The sequence below is a fragment of the Rhea pennata genome, chromosome 3 (assembly GCF_028389875.1).
Source record: "Rhea pennata isolate bPtePen1 chromosome 3, bPtePen1.pri, whole genome shotgun sequence".
Lineage (NCBI taxonomy): Eukaryota > Metazoa > Chordata > Aves > Rheiformes > Rheidae > Rhea > Rhea pennata.
The window spans coordinates 79,540,570-79,555,420 of NC_084665.1; the positions used below are offsets into that span (position 1 = coordinate 79,540,570).

The following is a 14,851-nucleotide window of genomic DNA, read 5'->3' on the forward strand; positions in this document are numbered from 1 at the left end:
GCTCACCCATCCACAAAGTCAAGTTTTATAGACACATTTTCCCCTCACGTTAAGAGACTGCATTGCCTGGTACTTGGTGGTTGGATGCAAGGATATATTTAATTGCCTAATTACCTAATGAAAATACTATATGATCCACGAAGCAAAGTTATTCAGCCTCTGTAAAGAAAAGACTTAAACGCGTTTTGACTATATTAAACGAAAAAGTCACTTTTACCAGCAGAGGGCAGTATTTGCTATGCATAAGTGAGAGCAAGCTTTTGAAAGGCAATACCGTGAGCTAGACTATATTGACCTCCTTTTGACCTAGGAAGAATGATACGATGATGTATATTGTTATCTAAATTATTTATATGAGATCAAGGTTCAAGTCAAAACTGCCACAATCACCAGATTTTAAGCAAATAGTTTAAATAAAACAAAACTGAAGAAAGGGGAGGGGAAAAGTGCGACTTTTCTAAGGCATCATTAACGAAGACTGAATTTAATGTGAAAACATGGAGAAACAAACCTTTACTCTCAAGAGGCAGTATGACTTATGCTTGTATAATCTCTAGTTTATGACCTGGAGATTTTAACAGCAAGTTAGTATGAGCATTTTATTTTTTAAAAAATATATTAATCTGAACTTTGGATATACTTAAAATTACTCCTGGAAAAAGAAAAAAAAATAGTTGAGTTTGAGTTATAAGATCCGATCCATCCAGAAGTCTTCTAGAATTTGTCAGGAACAATAAATTGTATTTCAGTATCAAGAACTAGTTTCTTAGCATCCACTATAATAGCAATCTTTTAGTCACATGCTAAATGGCATGCAGCATTTCCTAAAAATTATGTTTTGCAACAACTTAGCTAGATTAGTAAATGTATAGCTGGAGAAAGTGAGGGCAAGAAATTAAGTTATCTGCCCACAGCCACAGAGAATGAGCGAAGTTAATGGTAGCACTAAAATTCAGAGACTGCATATCAGTTTTGTGCTTAGTGCCTCTCCCAGCCTTCTCTGGCTAAGTTTGTTCATTTTCCATGGCTTTAGAAAAGATGGTAGGATAAGAAATGTTTTTTATAAAACACAAACACAGTTCTTCTGGAAAATTAGACTGGAGAAACTGATAAGAAAAAAGCTCATTTAAAGGAAATCATTCTAATGCACAGGTAACTATTTTCAAGCCAACTATTTTCAAGCCATGACAAATGCTTGAATGAGCCTCACTGTTGGATAAATCCTTGGCATGTTAGAGACTTGAAAATTTGCTTTTTATTTCATTTTAAAGCAACTAAAATATATTAATATCCTCTCATGTAGCATTTCTTAGTTTTCCACATGATCACATAAGCCAGTAAATCAAAAAATTAACTTTATGGATTTGATCTTAACTAAATTAGCTGATACCTGGAATTTTCCTCCACAGCGAGATTATGACTTGAAAACTGATGTAAAGAATAATGTGTCAAGATACTTTCTATCAAGTCATCTGCAAAAGGTATCAGTATGACATATACCATATTCTTTATATTTTATGTTCAAACACATTAAAGGCTAACTGTTAATTACCAAGATCTGAAACATTATTTTTTAGACAGAAATACTTTCTTACTTGTTGACATGCAAAAATTTGATAGTAGCATCAAACAAGTAAAGACTAATACCGGAAGGTTACTAAGTCAATCTCCCAAAGTCTCCAGGCACTAAGCACAGGAACAGCTACTTTGAGCTGTTTTAAGCTAGGAGACGTTTCAAATAGTGTGAAGTTACCAATTGCTTCTTCAATTGTTATTTTTATTTCAGAAGAAACTTCACCTAATTTGAAAAAGTTTTACAGAAAGTTCAGATGAAATGTATTACAAAAAATTACTGTTTAAATAAATAATTCTCTGAAGCGCTTCAAATCTCTCTTTTTAATCCTACACCAACTAGTGTAAATGTAGTTCTTAGATCTGGATATTTATCACTATAGATTGCACCGTAACAGTTATCCCCGACCAGACTGTGAGACACTATCATCCAAATGACTCTGTCCTCACATTATTGTGACAAGCTACTTCTACAACATAACAAGAGCATCCATCCTTTCTCTTGCATAAACTCAAATTAAATTCTTACTTCTTGAACCATGAAGGGTTATGGCAAGCCAAAGTAATAAATTCACCACGTCTTAACTACACTGTTGCTCATTCGTGCTAAGCTGATTATCAAGAATTTCATGAGCACTGGGATATGCCAGTTTCAGAAAACTCCAGGTAATATCTTCCAAGATAGCATCACAACAATTCAGTGTAATCAAAAGTAACTTTCAAAAACAACAGATTCCCTTCATTGCACTCACTTAATTATCCTAAATCACTCTAAATCATGTAATGTTTTCAGAATTATGAATTAAATAGAAGAAAGAAGTTTAGAAGGAAGAAGTTTAACTAAAATTAACTGCATTATGTATTGTATGACATCAAATTGTATGATATTTTTCTTTCAGAAGATGGTGACAACGCAAGAATATCTTCACACACAAAGGAGTCTTGCATACTGTATTTACCAGATGGTAAATAGATAAATAAAATCTACAGAGAATCAGTATCTACCTTCCATGGTGAAACTAGTTTTCATCTTAAAAGCTTCCTATATTAGCTACCCTACTGTTTTCCATTCTGTGTGGAAGCTTCAAACTGACTTGAATGCATGAATGTGAATGTCTGTGTGTGTCAGTGCGTATTTATTTGTAGAAGTTTCAGTTAGTTACTGCAGACCTTGCTGCTCACGTTAAATTTTCTTTTACTAAGGGCTCAAAGAGGAAGTGTAGTGTTTCCACACTGTGGACCAAGAATGTCCAATTTGGAAAAAAAGGTTGCGCTGGTATCAGGGGTATGTCTCACACTCCTTTTGTGAAACTCCACTCAAATCTGAGGAAGTTACAAGCACTGGAAAACCGCAGTCAGCCCTCACTACGTAGATTAGCCACAGGCTAAAGATCCACCTTCCAAAAGTGTGACTGGGCTGAACGCAGGCAGCTGATAGCCCAGGTGATCCCCTTGGAGGCACTGGGCTTGCTGCCCCGAGGGCTGCAGTGGGTGAGCTGAACTCTTGCCTGCTGCATGAGCCACTGCAGAGCCACTAGCCATACCAGAGCAGGGCCCCCGACTCTCTCACCTTAGGAGATCCAGACAGCTTAAGACCAGAAGAGATCATGAAATCCTCCAGTTTCCTGAATTTTATAGACAGTTAAGCCTAAGAACTAGCATATTTCTAAAATTAAAGCTAAAATGATATCCAGTTTTGAAACATAACACAAGGAAGCCCTGCCATTTCCTTTACTGTTTCAAATAAGTCTTTTTTTTTTTTTTTTTTTTTTATTTTTATTTTTTTTTTGTCTAAATCTGTAGTATCTGGTCTTCATGATGTCCTCTGCTAGATTTAGGAGTCCATTAATATCTATATTTTTTCTGTGAAGGCAGATGTATGTTAGAAATCACCTTTCAATCTTCTTTTTGATAAGCTCAACAAATTGAGCTCCAAAGTCTTTCATTTGAGGGCACAAATTCTCCAGCTCCAATAATTTTTGCAGCTTTTTCTTGTTTGTTCAGATTTTTCAGTATCTTTTCTAAAATTTTGACATCAATACTGTACCTAACTCTGCTATAACCTGAGAAGTTTTCAAAATTAAAGTCACTTCTCTACTCTCCTGTTTATTTCCATCCCATCCAACCCAGATGAAATTATGTCTTAGAACACACACTAGACTGGAAGCTCATTTTGAGCTGCTTTTCCATTACAACACTTCCATCTATTTCAAAGTCACTACTAGGACACAGTCTCCTCCCCCCTGTAGGTATGACTTGTGTTCCCAAAACAAAGATGCAAGATTTTGTTACCTATATCAAAAAAGCCAAAACAAAACAAATTCTCTCCTTCTCCCTCTCAAAGTCCCCTGTCCCACCAGGAAGTATGCTATTGCATGTAGCATCCCTATTTTCATTTCCTCCCCACTCCCACCATATACAAAGCAGTATTTGGATTTACAACAAATCTGATTTAGCATTTGTGTTATATCTGAAACTGATGAAGGGAAAAAAAAGGTTGTATTATGCTTGGTAGGAAGACTTGTGTAAGCTCATTAGAAATGCTATAGTCAACAAAAATCCTTCACTAATAATATTTTTGTATGTTATTTATCTAACTTCTTGATCCATTTAACACGTACTTTGTTCACATTGTGAAACACCAATTTCTTTTAAAAAATGGTATATATAAAAGTCAACCTTTTTGACAAAAATTACGGAATTCTTTTTGTTTCCATTTTTTAATCTATGGTGTGAATCCAGCGATTGACAGTTTGTAGTTATCCAGGTCATTCTGTTTGTGGATTTTTTTATAATATTGATATATTATTAGCACTTTTCTAGCACTCTGGACTTTCTCTTGCACTCCAACATTTATGAAAGACAAACAACTTGTCAGAGATCTCAGCCTGCTTTTCCAGGACTCGGGTGACTTGAAACATATTTGCAGGGTATTTTTAACATACTCTCAAGTTACCAATAGACTGAAAATTATTTTACTGTCCTTTAGTGAAACAAATATTTCACTCTGCTTCATTCAGAACAAAAAAATTTAAGAAAAACCTTTTCACTTTTCTACACCATTGCTAGAAGCACAGCCATCTCCATCTAGGAACAAGCCAGTAATATTCAGATAATATAAACCGTATCTAAACTCCTACATCACTTTAAAAACCCTCATAGCTGAGCAGGCATGGTATTTGTCCCTTACCTTTAGCTTCTCTAATTTTTCTGCACTTCTTAATTAGTTGCCATTTATTCTGTATTATTTGTCTTGACAGTGATGCAGGGCATACTTTTTTAGCATCCGCTTCCTCATAAAGTCCTTTAGATTCATGGGTTTTGTTTACACTTTCCTTTCCAGTTAGTTTTGGTCATATTTTCCTTGTGTTTTTGAAAATTACTCTTTCTGAACCCTCAAATGTGCACTTTGGAACTATCTTTTGGTCATACTGAATACAAGAAAATTATGAAGAGGGTCCCTAAGCAAATTTCAAGATGATCTGATCACTATGTGCCATCATAAAGCAATTCAAACCAAAATGACCTTGTATTGAATGCAGTACTTTTTATGCTGGAAAATTGTAATTTGCAATTTTAGGCTAATTAGATTTTACATTTTTCTGCATTTCATCTATAGCATAAGTCTTCCCATGCAACCATAATTTTTCTTCACACACTTTGCAGCCAACTGCTTAAGAAAGGTTGTGTCTTATGCTGTTTGCAACAGGCCCACGTCAGTACCACCCTCTTGGATTTGTTAGTTAGCACACTGATTAATACATATTCAAGATCTTTGCATTAGTTAACTTTAAGGCAGGTAGCAGCATTTTTAACCTTGCATCCTATCCTACATCTGTTCTAGCTACTCTGTCTTTAAACAGGCTGTAAGCATCCATTTCAAACTCTTATCTTGTGAATTGTCCCTAGAGGTTTCAGTAATGTCAATTATATCATTTTTCCCCATTAATGTGAATTTTCTATTTATCTTGCTTGTCACCACGTCTCATTACTGACATAAAATCAACTACAAATCTTGTTTTCAACTGTATTGCCATGTACGTTTAAGATGTTCCTAAATACCGACTTCAAACTGCATGCCTCTACCTAGGGCGTCCTCCTAGGAGCAACAGGCTCCAGCTAGAAAGTTTCGTGTCGTCCTCTCCATCCCAGTGTCCATTCATACCATCTGCTTTTCCATAAGACTTCGTTCCAATATTTCATACAAATCTGCAGATTCACTCCAGCCACAAAGCCAACAATTCCCCTCCAACATATTCTTGTTGGATTTTCTTCCTTCTCATTACACCTTTCTCAAACCTCACAATCTGTCTGCCCTCCCTTCCTTCATTTGTTTTTAATAGTTGCACTCTCGTTACCTGTCAATTTTCTACTATCTGACCCATAACCATTAACAAATAACTTACAGATATGTCTCCTGCAGCTTTCTGCTTTATCCCTCCACAAACACTACTCTTTATTATCCAGATTACTTGAGTATATTTAAATGACCTGGTATTTCTAAACATGTTGAATGCCTCCTGATTTTGAGTTTTGTTTTCTTCTTGGTTTGGCTTCATTTTGTTTTGGCTAAAAATCATGTATGCACTCCTCTAGATCCAACCCATTTTTCTCTTTCTTCTGTGGCATCAATGGGAATGACTTATCAGTCTATGAAAAAATATACTATTTTATAGATTTTTCCAACAAACCTTGGAAGATTTCAGGCAGAAAGAACATAGTCTCATGGTTTGACAACTGAATTCATCCTGGATATTTCTTCTGTCTTTAGCAAAGGGTTTAAAGGAAACAGGGAGGGGAATGGAGCAAAATGGAAGAAACGGCAAATCCAAATTTCTCACAGAATGTCATCCAATTTTGAAATTTTCCAGATTCCTAATTTGAGCGGCTTGATTCACTGAAGGACTAAACTCTTGAAAGCAGCTCAGGTCAATGGCGATTTTTTATTATATCTATACATTGCTAAAAATAACTTTACATTCATTGAAAAAAATGATGTTAGAGGCACCCCAAGCCAATCATCCAAATTTAACAGACAATTTTGAAGTTCATGATTTACTTCTCTCTCTCTATAAAATGAGTACAGGCATACCGTCTTACCAATACATTAATGTAATATCTACAGACATAGATCAGTGACCTCAAGAGAAAAATTAGGGGAAAAAATTATATATAACAAATTATTTGAAGAGAGAAAACGAATGAAGGCTTATGTAAAGAGAATAAGGTACAGTCACAATGACTGAGGAAGCTGTTAAAGCAAAACCTTTGTATGATATGTTGTGTTAATTTTAAGCATGTGATTATCCTAATAAAGACTATAATTCATCTGCAGAAGGTATCTGAATTAGGATAGCATAACTTCTGAAGTTCTGAGTGACCAACGTAACAAGACTGTTTATATGATTTTTTTTCTAAATGTTGTTTCATAAGGACTCTTTGCTTGTTTTGATAGTAAACCAAGCACCTTAACTACTTTACACTAAGATGTTCTGAATCTGCCAGTTCCCACAGGATCAGAATCTTCCAGAGCACGTCTCATTAGAAGCGATTTATCATCCCACGTAAGTTTGATAGACATACCTTAGGCTAAAGAATTTTGCAAGTATGTGCTGACAGCATTGTCACACTACCTTTTCCTGATACATAAAAAGATACTATAATACAGTTAAGAAAAAGTCTTAAAACTTTTAGTGAACAGTACATTGTATTATGCATGACATATTTCCATTCTTTTGTGAGAATGGAAATGAAACAAAAAAAAAATCAAATCGGATTTGTCTGAAACTAAAGACAAACAAAAGCCAAAACCTACAATCTGAAACATAACCAGTGAAATTCCTGTTCAAATAATTAGCACCTTGGTAGTTACAAGCAAGTGAAAACATGATCTTATAATTAAAGGAGTGTGTAACATCTTGAATAAAAGATGCTATCAACCCATTTTAGAGTCATGATCACTTAGCAATAACTTCAGATGTCAACAGAGATGTTGTCGCATCTCTCAGCTGCAACTGAGCTCAGAAGCTCAGCTTCTGGGGCCTTTATTCAAACTGACTTGAGGTCATATACAAACACAGAAGCATATCCCAAATAGGATCACAACACAAATCTAGCAGAGAATTTGGCAGTATTTAGCAAAATATGGCAATATTTTTGGAAAGGTCTGGGACTGAGCAGCACCTACACACCTAGTCACAACTAAGGCATGCAAGGACAGACTAGAGCAGAAGTAGAGCATTACTCTAGTGGTATAAGGATCACTTCTTTTCTTGAGTAGCAACTTCAATCTCAAGTTTCAAAAATAGTATTTGAATACTATTTACAAATTGATACATTGTGACTACTCATATTCCAATAATAGTGTTACACCAGACACAACTGAATTTGGATTTTTAAAGGGAATCTGTGATATAATTAAGAGTGAATTTACTGTATCATTTAAAAGCAAATGACTTCTTTTCAGGAGTTTGTTCCTTTTTTTCTTTTTACATTCAAAATCTTTTTGCAAGTTTAAAAAGCTCTTTTAATTTAGTACGACTTGGGAAAATAGCTTTATTTATTTATTTTTTTTTAACTGTGAAAAGTCTGAGCATTAACTGATCTAGATTTGACTGGGTACTCACTCTGTCACACAGCTCTTCAAATGTGAAGTCTGCAATGGTTCCACACGCTTTATTCAGCCTCAGCTCTCTGCCTTGCACTTTTAGAATCCTTGGTCTAGTTACTATGGGAACATGAACAAAGACTCAATCTTCTCTGGATAATTACTATAAAATTCATCTCTTACAGATAGGAAATGCATAGCTTGATGAATAATAGCACATGATTCAACACATAAATTAGACAAAATGCTGATACAATGACTGCCACTTGAGTGTGGCATCAACCCATATACAGCAATGGAACTTATTAATTGGTCAGTGGAGATTGGGCATTGTGTTCTAAATGTATTCTTTTTCAAGAGAAATTAACTTACGTACAATCATTTTGTTTCTGAGCCAGCTCATCAAACAACTTATCCATGACAGCCTCCACATCAGCTTCACTTGTGCTACAGTGAAAAGAATAATAGAATATGAAATTAATAACACTTGAAGCCAACATCAAACAGCTGCCTGAGCCTGCTTAGCTTTTTGCCCATAAAAAAAAAGAGAGAACAGGATGTTATGCTCTAAATACAAACATTAGATTTAGAATACACTTAAAAGTAGAGAATATTAACTCTCAGGTAGATGATTCTGCCTTATTTGCATACACTGAAAGACTTCTGTGTTTTGAGCTGTTTCCAGTAATGAGGCAATACAGGCAGAGCAGATCCATTAACACTATGTGTACACAATGAGAAAAAAGGCTTCTGGCTCTATCTTGCATGCAAAATAAGAGCAAATCGACAAGGCAAGGCAGTCAAGCATCTAAAGAAGTATCCTTTCAAATTTCTGAAAGAGGACTTTGTGAAATTAAAATTGGGGCAGCTTTCCTTAAAAAAAAAAAAAAAAAATCAAGTTAACTGATTCTATTGATCAAATAATTTGCAAAATTAAGTTAAAACTTCTAATGCAGAGATCATTCCAGTATTTTGAACTTAATAATTTTTTCCCCCTAAATACAGTTTGGGAAAAGATCAATCACAGCCAGTGAAGTCCCATAGAAAATACCTGTGCTCAGAGCATAAGCAAAATTTATATTCATCTTCCACAAGAACTGCAGATCAGTTGATCACAGAATATTTTTGATCACTATAGGGTTTTTATGGCCAACATTTCTGTGTGCTTCATCCCCAAAGAGGATAAATGTCTAGCTGAATTTGAAAACTGAGAATAGTAAGTTAAAGCTGCAGTACATCATAGACTAGAATTCAGATACATAAAACTTCATTGAAGTTTGTATAATCTAGTTTGCATTAAAAGTCGATGAGTTGACTCAAGTTGCATTGCTTAACATAGTTCTAGACTTCTTCTAAATAAAGAGTGATGATCAGCATGTCATACAATTACTTTCTTGTTCATTAGGCCTTAAGCACCTTAAAAACATCAGCAACAGAACTGAATTAAAACCACTTCTGAGCTCAAGATTAGCTACAGCAAAGCTGGTATGCATAACAGAATTTGGAAAGGAGGAAAAAAAAAAGAAAAAGAAAAAAAAATCCCATGAGTTCAGCAAGTGCCATTTCAAACCTTAAAAAAAACCCTCTTTTCTGAATGGGAAGTTACAAAAATTTTGAATTCATGTAAATAAAGTTTTAAACTTTCTAAAAATTTTCTCTCTTAACACTGATATTTCAGCAGTGTTTTCCTGTGATAAAACGACAAATGAATAGGAATAGACAAACCAGAAACAAGTCATAAAGGTGGGAAGACCCTATCTATATCAATGTGTGCACATGTGTAGGCACATATATATCAAAAACTTTTATATAAAGGCTACAGGAAGAAATGCTCAAATATGATGCCAAGAAAATTTGTTTTGAAAACAGAATCCTGAGACTGAGATCAAGGAAGTTGCTTTGATCAGGAACCTTGTAATTATGTTATACTGATTGCTTTCAGATGGGTATAAAACAGCTTTAACCAACCTCCAGTTGCGTATTTCAAATGAAAAAAAAAAAAGAGTACACAGATTATGAAGCAACAAGAGGATTTTTTAAACGATTATGATACTATATCCACTAAAAGCAGAATGTAAGCATGTAGGAAAAGAACATTTTCTTTTAGGGACATGACTGAAATTTCAAAAATCTGTAGCAAAACATTTTACAGCACATTTTTTAATAACCAGAACACTAAGCTGGGTTCTGCAGGACTGAAAGTCCCAATGAGCAAGTTTGAACAGAAGAACGAATGCGATTCTGTCAAAGATTGACAGATAGAAAGGAAGATGGAACAAGTTATCTTATTTCCATGAGCAGCTGAAGGATTTTTCTCTCTTTTTTTTTACTTCTTCCTGTTGCATTGCATGAAGAGCTCTAGAGATAACCAACATCCTTCCAACAAGAGAACAGGGGAGAGACTTAGCACCAATCTCTGCTACCCCTCTGGTCAGAAGTTTTGCCACAGAACACCCTGAAATATTCCAGTGGGACACTACTCCTGGGGCTTATTTTTACATTCTCTCTCCTCTGGGAGCTGAGGCTGTAGGTGCCATGGTAAGCCTGTTGCCTGCTGGCCACCGCAAGGATGGTCTTCCATCTCCTCAGAGTACAGGCAATGAGAAAGGGTTATGGTTATCTATCAAACAGGAGGTCACAGAGCACGAGGGGCACAGCAAGCTGAGCCTTAAGGGCAGCTATGTAAACATCAGAACAAGTGCCTAAAAGAGCAGCTTTGAGATGACAGTGGCTACTTCAAACAGTATTTCTAGGAAAACATCAGAAAACTTTATCAAAGAAACTGGAACTAGGCAACAATAAGAAACAAGAGTTACTTTTCACAGATGCTAAGCATACCGAGTTTATAGGGTGACACCTTGTTTGTGCATACAAACCTGTATATATCTGACATACATTTTCCGTCTATAGAAGGATGTCATTACCTTCCAGAATAGAAAGAGATGAGTTGGTGCCTAAGCATGCGCAAATAACAATAGTAAATGTTACACCTTAAAAGTTGTAGTAGAGGATAACATTTCAACACAGGCATTTCAAAGAAAATGGGGAAGAAATCTGGCATTTAACTCCCATCACTTTACAAAATGCATACTTCAGAAACAATTCACTGTTGTAATTTTACTAAGTAGTACTTCCTTCTTCCACACAAACAACTAGAACTTCATAAAGTGATATAGGGATATTTCACTTCAAATATCCATCACATCAGTGAAAATACTGTGCCTTTATTAATGGAAACATGCTTTATCTTTAAAACAATACTATACATTGTGTTGAAATATACTGTGGTTATAAATCTCATTTTAAGCTATCATTGAGATTATTTTAAATAAAAGAGAAGATGTTTTCATTACACAGATACATAACTGAAAGTAGAACTGTGAATGCATTCTTTAAATATGTTTTATTTGCAAATATAGATTAAAGAGAGAAAGTAAATTTGTCATGATAAACAGAAACAATTAATCTGTCAAAATAGGAGGGTTTTTTTTAATTCACTGTACTAGAAACACCCAATATTAACTGAATCCTTGTCATTGGATTTCTATAAATACTTAATTGCTTAAATACAATAAGGATGTTCTTCTATTATAAGAGAATTGTGCAATCCTTACAAGAGGATATTCATTACTTTCTAACCATCTGTCACTTCAGTTCTCCAAACACCACACCTCCCCAAAAAATCTAATTAGTTTTTATTCAGTCACACATTATAAATGATGCTAGTGTGGATACTGAAAATGTAGTTTTAATGAAGTTAATATCAAGGCATAATGGAAGGCGGTTTGCTGAACAAAACGGACCAGAAGGCAAAGAAAGGAAAAGTCACACTCTGCTAATTGTATTACACATTTTTCATTTCCTATTGACTACGAAATTAATGGCTAATAAGGAAGAAAAAGACAGCAAATATCTCATCATAGATCAACTTACAGGTAGTAAAGTTTTCCAGCAGCAGGAAGCACTCGTTTCCTGTAGTCTATTCCAGAATCAAGCTGGACTGTGCTGCAGTATTTCTATGGAGACAAAAAAAGAATAGCTTTCCTCAAGTCACTGCTGTATTTATTGTCTGTATTAGAGAGAAGACACACTGCTGTGATAAACCCTCAGCTTAGATACCCTCTGTAAAGCTGAAATAAGACCACAGAATTGAAGTCTCTTTTGCAATTATTTAAGCAAATAAATAAGCTAGAAGTCATTCACATATTCAAAAAAAAAAAGGTGATCATCTTCAGAAGTCCAACAACCAGAAAATTAATATAGATTGGAAGCAAGGGGAATGAAAGCAGGGTAGTCATTAATAGTTCTCTCTAGAAAGCGCTTTATGGGGGGGAAAGAGGCAGGAAATAATTATTTTGACACTAAAGTATACAAATTCAGAAATAGTAAATTGGAGCGATAAATGTTTAAAAGGTCACAATCAAATCTTAGCAGAGATGACTACAATTATTTTCGCTTTATCAACTAAAAAATAATTTTATCTTTTCATGCTAAGATGATAAATACCTGAGTTGAACATCAAATATATAAACCAAACCATATCTTATTACAAAATGGACTAAAGTCTGACTTGACTCAGAAGAGCTTTTGTGTCTCTCTCTAAAAAACCTTCAGACTTCTGCATGTGATAGAGACATTGCTGATTAGTCTCCAAGTTTACTGTCACAATAATTGTTCCCGCTAGAAAACTCAAAACAACTAAAGGGTGCATCTTCTTTTATTCAAGATCTGATATTGGTGGCAATATTCCCATTAACCTCAGCAGGATCAAGCTTTTACCCTCTGGTAAAAACAATACATCTCGGCTTATCTTGTTACTACTACCAACACATACAGCTTCTGGGTGCTATATAACTATAAGGAAAAGAGGCTGCAAAAGAACGGAAAGAAAAGTTTTAATGTTTTAAAAGATCTCTATCAATAATTTAATTAAAGCAAGGAAATCTCTTTTCTGCAGGTAACTCAACACTGTCTAAACTACTTTGGTAGCCTGTGAATTCTAGCCATCCAAACCACACTAAATTAGCATGCATCTTCTCTGCACTATGAATGATTGGTTTATCTCTAAAACTCTCATTAAGATTTCTTATTTTGTATGCCAGAAATTTTTGAAAGCTTCCTCAAGGCTGTTCAGATATCAAACTTGGAAATATCAAATCTCACTGATAATGACTATACTGCAGGGAGAAAAAGAAAACAAAAAAAAGAAAAAAACAAAAACACCAACTTAAGTTTTAGGAGAACTACCATCAGTGATTTAAGGAACAATGGCCCTTTAACAAACACATTACCTCTGTAGGACTTATTGATTATAAATATGTGCAGGAGTGACTGTGATGACTCACTGCATTAATTTTTTGCCCTTGTCTCTTAGTGAAGACACATTTTATCCCTCCACATTTCCTGCAGAGAAACACAGCTAAAGAAACAAGATGAAAAAAAATCATCCCAAAGGCACAAAATTCCAGGAAAATTTAAGTATTTTTAATTTTAGGAAGTGAAAAAGTCATATTAATCAAATCATTATGTTGGACTAAGACTACTGTAAACATGACAGCATTGGTGCTACATTATTATAATCTATTCCCTTTCTTCTTTCTAGTGGGAACAACACAAAGAGTAACAGAGCAGCAGGAGAAAAAAAGTTCAAGTGGCATTTAATAACATGCACAAGGGAGAGAGGAAAGAAGTTTATGCTTTTCTTCAGCATCAGTCTGAAGAGGTAGTGAAGACCAGAAGGTGGATTCTTGAAATTTCACAGCATAGCTGGTGTACTTTGCTTTCCTTGCCAGGTATTGATGCTTAGCATCTTTCCCTCTAGTGCTTTATTCTTCTGAAGAAGCAGATGAGCTCAAATGTTACTTTCTTCATGTTGGTAGGAGAATTACTGACTACAGCTATCAGGACTGTGAGGTTATTTAGATTAACTTTATTCAGTCCCGCTTCTCTGGCCTTCAAGAAGGGTCCTTCAAAATCTATCACTGTTTCAGGGTGTTACACTACATACAGACTGAAGAGTAAATACATAACTACATATACTTTTGAGTGTGTGACAAGCTTATGGTATAGGTAAAAGACAAAAGGATGCACCCTGAAACACTGCAGTTGGCGTAAATTTACTGCACTGCTATTAATAGTGGTTTCTTGTGGCTCAACTGGTGACTACAGTGTACAGCACACGTGCTGGACAAATTCACAGTGCTAATGAGATGAAATAATGCAGGTCATTGAGGTTTGCCGAAGTATATATCAACACTTGATGCTACAATACTATCGTCCACTTGTTTTCTGCTAGCAAACTTACCATGGCTTAAATGCCATGACAGTCTCATATGAATTAACTCCATGATAATTTTACAGTGAATGAGTTCTACAGATAAGAACTGTAGATGTAAATGCTACCAAATATAGTTATGAAGTAGGTGCATTTCTTCAGTCTTCTTTCCCTTCTTCTTTAAAAGAATTAGCATTATCACTATTTAGAAAAATTGTTAGCATTAGTGATACTAGTTAGGAAGGGCTTGTATGCTCAAAAGCTTATCTAAGTTCTTGGGACTTTTTCAAACTACAAGCAGTTAATTTAATGATAGATATTAATTTTCTCTGCAATTGCTGTCTCATACATTTACAATAACATACTACTATTGATGATTCTAATATGCTATGATGTTA

General features: G+C 34.9%; 1 protein-coding gene and 1 long non-coding RNA gene across 4 annotated transcripts in view; one reads left to right on the forward strand and one right to left on the reverse strand.

Annotated features, from left to right (window-relative positions):
• LOC134138688 (uncharacterized) overlaps nt 1-2,577 on the forward strand; it is a 39,417-nt gene extending 36,840 nt beyond the window's left edge. Inside the window, exons 8-9 of the long non-coding RNA XR_009957982.1 lie at nt 1,410-1,481; nt 2,472-2,577. This is a non-coding gene — a long non-coding RNA (uncharacterized LOC134138688). The remainder of the gene's footprint in view (nt 1-1,409; nt 1,482-2,471) is intronic.
• The window catches only part of AFG1L (AFG1 like ATPase), a 71,966-nt gene that overhangs the window by 14,833 nt on the left and 42,282 nt on the right, over nt 1-14,851 (reverse strand). For all 3 annotated transcript variants that reach the window (XM_062572676.1, XM_062572674.1, XM_062572673.1), the window contains 3 exons: nt 12,113-12,195; nt 8,556-8,626; nt 8,199-8,299 (listed from right to left, as the gene is read on the reverse strand). In XM_062572676.1, coding sequence (XP_062428660.1) covers nt 8,199-8,299; nt 8,556-8,626; nt 12,113-12,195 — 255 coding nt within the window. The remainder of the gene's footprint in view (nt 1-8,198; nt 8,300-8,555; nt 8,627-12,112; nt 12,196-14,851) is intronic.